We start from the raw sequence: 7,639 nt of genomic DNA on the forward strand, positions 1-7,639 counted from the left end.
TAAAAATTAGTTCGTATTGATCTTATACTTTATAAACAAAGTTGTTTTATTTTTAGCTCTAAAATATTTGGATTTTTTTCCTACTATAATGTGACATTTTTCATCTTACACTTACCAATTTCTATAATACAATATCCATGTTTGATACCTTTATAAAAATTTCTAGATCATTAAATTAAATATTATCTATCTAACTTAAAATGAAATTTAAAGATTAAAATATTAATTGTAGATTTTAGAGAGGTTAGATTCAAAAAAAAATATTCTAAAGGATTAAAATTAAATTTCAACTGCAATTTGTATCTTTTAATGAAATGGTATAAGATTCAAATGAACTGACAATATTAATCATTGTTTTCAATAATAATTCACACTAATATCATAGTTAAAAAAAAATCATAGTTAAACATTTTTTTATTATATAGTGAAAAAAATGAATATATCTCGTTATTCTTTCATTTCTTGCTGATCTAATATCCATACATAGTCAATCAAGCAATCATATTTGAAACAATGGCACCATAATTTTGAAAGAAGAGATTTAACGAATTCTAATTCCAAATCATATAGTTATTTCTTTTTCCTTTTTAAACATGCTGGTTTATTAAGAAAAACACTAAAATGGCCTTTATAATCATAACAATTTTTTTACAAATGATGAAAATACTCTGTAGAACTAAAACTAAAATCTTGACACTCTTTAGAATCCTTTCTTTACCTTTGGTCTTTCAAATAAATTTGGTGCACTTTGCTGTCTCTGCATTCTAACTTTAACCCTAACAGGTTCTTGCCATGTTTCACCACATCCTGCTTCATCTTCCACCCATTCATCTCTTACCAAATAATGTTGTTGATAATATCTAAAGGCCACAAATAGCACAAACACTGCAATTATACAACTCATTAGTTCCTAGTTGTTTAGGTGAGTGTAAGCCACAAAACTATGTATCTTATACTAAAAACTCAATACCGAAATTATGATTTCCACTAATTTGGTGCAAGTTTATTTCTTAATTATTGAAATGGATAAATTTTTTAAAGATTACTAAGATAAATAAGTCGGATTACTTTAAACCCGACTTTAAAGTTAAAATTTGATTACACTGAAGTTATATCGTGATATTACAAAAGAGGAAAAATTTCACGAGATTGGTAAAATATCCCAAAACAGGTTGGTGCTAAATCAATGACTAGTTTATTTCTATATCTTAGATGTGATCATAAGAAACTAATAATTGTAGTTTTTACAACCAAACGTGATCTTAGTTACCTGACCAAACGCGAGCAACAAATGATGACAAATTCCAAACTAGGCCAAAAATGGCAAGAGCCACAAGCTTTTTGTGAGAACAAGAATCCCAAGCATCACGGAATCGACCAATCCAAAAGTTTGCTTCATATAAAATCAAAAGAAAATAAGCCATCATTCACCACATTAAGATAAGAACAATATATTGAATTAAGAGTTATAAGATCTTGCTTGTGAAAGTGAAAAAGTTCATCACACCAATGTAGAATTAACTTTGGGCACCTTCTTCCATACCCCCATGTCTTACCCTTGCATGCCCATTTTTTAAAAGGGTCTATTTTGTTACTGTTTGATAATCTATTCAACCTCCAAAACATTCATATTTGTTGTCCTTTATTGATGTTCTTATATGTGAGTTGACATATGCAGTTGTTGCAGGATTAAAACATTGGTACATGAAGAAGGGGTTTAACTTTGGCCCTAGTAATTATCATCTCCCTAAGGCTATTTCTTCCTTCATCCCCATATCTTCTCTTGTCATCCCCATAAGTCAGATAAGAAGATAATTTTGTCTTTAAAATAAAAAGTATTTTTGGTATTTTAAGAGATATGAGAGTGTCAAGAAGCAATGGAGGTGCAGGAAGAAACAGCCTCCTCATCTTCCTAAAGCCTGCTGAAGGCCCATATTTGGACCAAGTAAAGACGTTGAAAGTAAAGTCCTTTGGCAGACTTTAGGGTGGAGGACCACTAGGGGATGTATGTATTATTATATAAGTGATGTGATGAGCATTATTATCTCATAATTGTGTTCCCAACTCTCAACCCTCTGATGATAAGTCCAATACTTGCAAGGAGTGGACCCAAAACTTTGAGGAATAAAAGCAAAGATGCTCATCCATGTGATGCATTAAAAGTTTCAATTCCCACATTCACGTTATTAAATATGCAAAATGCCTAAATCCTAAACCAGGTTTAGTGTTCAATCATTTCACTGGTGGAGGTATTCATATACTTAAACCCTATTCTACATATGCTAATATTTTTTTCTTTATAGGGCCCACTAAATCCATTACAGTGAATCAGTGGGAAAAATCAAGAACCTACTTGGCACCTTTGCAGTAGCCACCTACTACAATTATATATCCTAAGTATTAAAAATGATGAACCCAAAGATCAAAGTTGCATTTAATTTAGAATTTTACCAAATGTAGTTAACTGTGCAGAATACGTGGAGCAGACTCTTGGCACGGTAAAAAATCCAAAGAAGCCTGAGATAATGTGAGAACAAGATTATTAATTTAAAAAAGAGAAAAAAATTGAGGGAATTTTCATTGCATATTGAATGGTGCAAAGATTAAGAAGCTTTTTATTGGCATGAAAATTGGTTGTGCTCATTTTTGTGTAGGAATGGAATAGACCTAGGCATTAGCAACTCACAGAATTTGGCCATATTCCAAATGGTTATGGAGCTGCCACATCTAGCAAGAACAAATAACGATATTGCCAACTGCGATTCATAAAAACCTTGCCAAATTTATTATCAGGTTATAATGTTACGAAGTGGGAAGAAAGAAGGGAAACAAATCACAGTGACCAAAGAAAATACCTTTATTGTGGTACCAGGATCCCCAGAAAACATGGTTCTTAGTTGTGACAGAAATTCATTCAAGTAAGGAAGGATCAGCTTTAGCACCCAGATTGCTTCTTCTTCTCCTAGTACATAGTTTGTGCTCTCTACATCTATGACCCCCCTGATTAGTAAGGAAAAATCATAGACAGTTTAGTATCCAGTAATAAATTCTGTCATTTGTTTTTCAAAAAAACTATGCTGGGATTATTAATTGTGGTTACCTGCATATTAATGTTCTGTGGAGGAAGATAACAGCTAGATAGATAAGGCCAAGATAGGACATTACAGAAATGAGACTGCACAACCAAGGATCAAGAAGTGTCAATTAGGGGTTATCTTTTCAGTAGCTAAAGTGTATCTTCACAAAGAATTGAACTGTGAGGTGAGGATTCCTTACCTCAGATTGATGTCCCTTGCATAAGAAGATGAAACTATAGTGAATGTTCCAATCCCAAAGATAAATGCTGATCTTGAGATATCTTTCCACATGATTAAATCCACTGAAGAGTGACATATATAAAATTATTAAACAATGAGTGGTAGAAATTATATAAATTTTGTCGACTATTTTGACTCTTGCATAGTTCTGAAATGTAGATAAATCACCTAGACTCTGCAGTTTGTTCTGTGATTGTGGAAAGCTATAGTACTCTTCTGCCTTTGGAACTGAATGGTAAAGATCAATTAGAGTTGTAAAATGCCCAAAACCCAAAATTCATATTGAAAGGAGAATGTTCAACGAAATTCAAAAGACCTTACTTGAATCAGCCTTGGAGAATTTTTGGTTGATTGTGGAGAGATTTCTAATTGGAGGAGATGGCTTCACAGTTAGAGGGACAGATGGTAACCTTTCATGTTTCTGATGAAATTGTCTGTCGGTACTAAGAGCCTTTTCAGTCTTCTGTTTTTCTGGTACATTCACAACCTTAGGTTCTGCTGCATTTATTTCCTTGACATCAAAGCTCTGTATCTCCATCTCAATATCAATCTCCTCATCATCCACCTCTACCTCCTCCTCCTCCTCATCTTCTTCTTCATCATCATCATCATCATCATCATCATCATCATGAGAATCAGCAACAACATGCACTGGTTGACACTTGACCATGCTAGCATCATCTGAACTGCTAGAAATTACCTTCTCTAGACACACATCAAAATCCTTGCAATTTTCATCTTTGTCATTCTTTCCATTGTCAATTATTACAGTTCTTCCAGAGCCACCAGCCAATTTATCATTCCCTGATTCATGCAAAGCATGATCAAACTCCGATTTCTCCTTCCTAACCTGCATTGCATTACCCCCATCTTCATCACCAACATTCTTAGTTGTATCTGGTTTGTTCTTTCTGACCTTCCCAATGTTCTTTTCACCACATTCACCCACCTCAGATCTTTTCCTTCTGGTACAAACAGAAGCACCAATTCCTTCATTCCTCTCCTTCCTAACTTGATTCGGACTCTTTTTTATCGAATCAGACGATATATTAAGGTTCTTAAATTGTTCTAATTTTCCTCTGCCGGTTTGAATTTGTTTATTTTCCAACCCCTCAGACCTTTCCAATTTCCAAGACTTTCTCTTTCCAGTAGCACCAACACCCCCGGTTTGGCTTCTCTTCAATCTTGTGCCACCATTGCCTCCTTCTTCAGAACCTTGTTCTCCACTGAAGACCTTAACTCCACCACCAACTTCATCACTCCTCATTCTGCTCTCCCACACTGACCCTGCAACCACACTACATCTAGCCCCAACTATTCTCCTACTCACATCCATCTCAATTATACCCTTTGTTTTTCTCTTCCTTCCCTCTCTCCCCAACAAACTGTACTGTAACGGGACAAGAGTGCTTGATGGATACCAAGCTTTCAGCTGAAGAAATGGCGGTTGGTGGGGTGCCACATTGGGATCTCCTTGTAAAGCAACAAAGAGAGAGAGAGAATCAGGGGATTGTGTGTGGAGTAAGAGACAGTGGTTGGTCTCTCTTCTTTTTCTCTTTATTGTATTATGTTATGAGGAAAGAAAACAAAAGTGTAGTGGGGTTGAATCATTAGGGTGTTAAGAGATGCTTATGTTACTTAATTCTTTCAATAAATAATTCTCCTCAATTTTAAAAATTAATATTTCTGAAACTCACATTAAAATATTAATTAATTCTGTCATTTTTATCGAGAAGCAAAAACAAAAACTTACAGTTATTCAGTTCAGTACTGGGACAAATTGTTGTATCATAGTATAATGTATTCGGGATCTCAGTTAATTTTTGCATAAGGTACAGTTTCTAAAGTTGAAGGATGAGAATAGTGAGGTAATATATGCAAACATATATGTTTGGTTAATGAAGATGTTTGTTTGGTCATTTGTGGTATGGTTTAGGTTTTGACAAATTTCTTTGCAAGCCTGGAATGAATGACGTGGGTACCACTTGGACAAAAACTGATAATGATTTTAAGGTTTTTGTTTTGTATAATTCAATTAATATTTTCGTAAAATAAATAAATATTATTTAAAATAGTTTTCTTTTGAATGTAAACGTTATAAACTAATTTTATTTAACTATAAATTTATTTGTTTTTTTTTAAATAAAAGTTTTCATGTTACACATCATAACTTGACATCTTAATTATACTGACACATCAAGTAACAACAATCATTTGTTATCGCATGAAAAAAATATTATTAAAAAAAGAAAAAAAAATATAAGAAACTAGACCAAAATTCATATATTAACAAAAAAAGATACATAAGTAGACTATTGATGGAAAAAACACACGCGGAAGCAACACACAATCACGAATCAAATGTAGAAAAATAAACGACACAAGATTTAACGTGGTTCGGTCGCCAACTGCAACCTACATCCACACAGACAACTATTAGGTTTTCATTCTGTCATGTGGCTTTATACCCAACAATCTCTCACTTGAAGTCACGGAACAATGTTAACCTACACTTCAATTGTGTACAATAATTAAGCTCACTCACTAAACATGGTATCTAGTCAGCCCAACCCAATTGGTCTTGACTTCATACTCAACAACTATACCTATTCATAACTATTACGTTGATAGGATAGTAAATTCTTTTACTAAATATTTGAATGATGAGTTTTGTTGGGTAGTATTCTATCATAAAAAAGTGTTTTGATCTCTACTTGTTAGATTTATACTTTGTTACATCATTCAAAAACAACTTATATTTAATAAAATAAACTCAGTAAAATTTCCAAAAAATATAAATATACTAATTTCTAAATTTTTTATTTATTTCATTGAGTGTTTAAAATATTTTTGTTTAAATCTAAGTATCTTATGTTTAATTTTGTAAGGATAACTTGATTATTAAAATGGTTTGGAACAAGAATTACTTACCCTAACTTTTATTTTAAAATAAACTTTGAAGTTGCAGATAATGTGAATCCCATAACACTTACCAAAACAAGAACTGATCCATATAATTTAGTTTCATTGACTTCTCTGCTGTTTATCTGTTCATATCTTTTACTTCATTTAATTATTAGGGCACTCCTTGGGTGATGAAATGGAACAGACTAATGAGGAATACATTAATGGAAGGTGGATACTGTTTATAAATTTAGTGTGCCAGATGAAGAATCTTAGCTTCATAAGTCAAAAAATATATAAAATCTCTATAGTTTGGGAAATTAATGTGTTAAATATTGTGTATAGATAAATATGAAGAGAGCTAACTTATATTTACACTGCCAATAAGTATTCTTGGAGATTTTTTTTAATAATAGAAACAAATTTGACATTTTATCTTTATACATAATTAATTAAAAGTTATAAATAGTAAAATAAAAAATTGTTTGTCACTAATTTATTAATTTACTCGGATTCCTTCCTTAATAAAACATGATAAATGTTCATATAGATTTTTTCTTGAACAGGTACAAACACGATATTTAATATTAATTAAATACATACAGAAATATCATTTAATATATTAAATACGTAGAAGTGTAATATTAATTAATTATACATTATATTTAATAAATAATATTAATAACGTGTGCGGTATTAATTATATATTATATTTAATAACATAATATTAATATTCTTTAATATGTGGCCAAATTCTTCGTTTACCTTTATCCTATCACCTTTTAAATTTTTCATAATTATTTTTTGTTCTGAATTTGAAAATTTGAAATTCAAAAAATACAATTTAAAAATAAATCATTTTACAAAGACATTATCATCATTTCACAAGAATAAATCATTTATTTACAAATCGAATGCAAATTTAAATTGATATAGTGCTGGACCAATTTGTTTTATAAATTCCTTTTTCTATCTTCAAAGTTCAAAAAGCCACTTTGTTATTAAATTATTATTTTTTCATACTCTGATTTATTTTATTTTTATATGTTAATTAATTAAATAATTTTATGGTATATTTAATGAATATGTTAAGTCTATAATTCAATAGTACCCAACTAAAATAAATAAGTTATAACTTTGATTGGAATATTGGTCCTAATATTTAGAATAATCGCATATGAGCATAATACTCAACCTCTTAAAACATGTTTTCTTCGTATTTGACTTTGTTTTAAAATTATTAAATACTTTTAATTTTTTATATTTTGTTTTTAAAATTGATATAAATATAATTTATTCATTAAAGTTTGACATTGAAGATAGAAAAAAACATATCTCCTTCTAATATTAAATTTATGATAATATCAATTTTTTTTCTTTTTAATTTTATTAAAGAAATTATTTAATAAATATTTAAA

General features: G+C 30.6%; 1 protein-coding gene across 2 annotated transcripts; it reads right to left on the reverse strand.

Annotated features, from left to right (window-relative positions):
* Window positions 1–525: 525 nt before the first annotated feature.
* LOC137834909 (reticulon-like protein B21) lies at window positions 526–4,868 on the reverse strand. 2 transcript variants are annotated; one of them, XM_068643145.1, is made up of 9 exons: window positions 3,639–4,868; window positions 3,486–3,545; window positions 3,277–3,379; window positions 3,101–3,175; window positions 2,856–3,000; window positions 2,687–2,756; window positions 2,452–2,517; window positions 1,271–1,393; window positions 526–885 (listed from the first exon to the last, which is right to left on the reverse strand). In XM_068643145.1, the coding sequence occupies exons 1-9, from the start codon at window positions 4,651–4,653 to the stop codon at window positions 701–703; spliced, it is 1,842 nt and encodes a 613-aa protein (XP_068499246.1). In that variant the 5' UTR covers window positions 4,654–4,868; the 3' UTR covers window positions 526–700. The 2 variants fall into 2 exon arrangements, with proteins under 2 accessions (XP_068499246.1, XP_068499245.1); XM_068643144.1 differs by having other exon boundaries at window positions 526–860; window positions 3,639–4,844.
* Window positions 4,869–7,639: the final 2,771 nt, after the last annotated feature.

The sequence above is a fragment of the Phaseolus vulgaris genome, chromosome 5 (genome assembly GCF_000499845.2).
Source record: "Phaseolus vulgaris cultivar G19833 chromosome 5, P. vulgaris v2.0, whole genome shotgun sequence".
NCBI classification, from domain to species: domain Eukaryota; kingdom Viridiplantae; phylum Streptophyta; class Magnoliopsida; order Fabales; family Fabaceae; genus Phaseolus; species Phaseolus vulgaris.

Excerpts from the sequence above, each read along its gene's own strand:
- LOC137834909 (XM_068643145.1), bottom strand. The coding sequence starts at position 4,653 with ATGGATGTGAGTAGGAGAATAGTTGGGGCTAGATGTAGTGTGGTTGCA. Across the intron at positions 2,757-2,855 it reads ATCCTGGTACCACAATAAAG|TTGGCAATATCGTTATTTGT; the intron begins GTATTTTCTTTG and ends TATGAATCGCAG. Across the intron at positions 1,394-2,451 it reads TGCACAGTTAACTACATTTG|CAAACTTTTGGATTGGTCGA; the intron begins GTAAAATTCTAA and ends TTTTATATGAAG.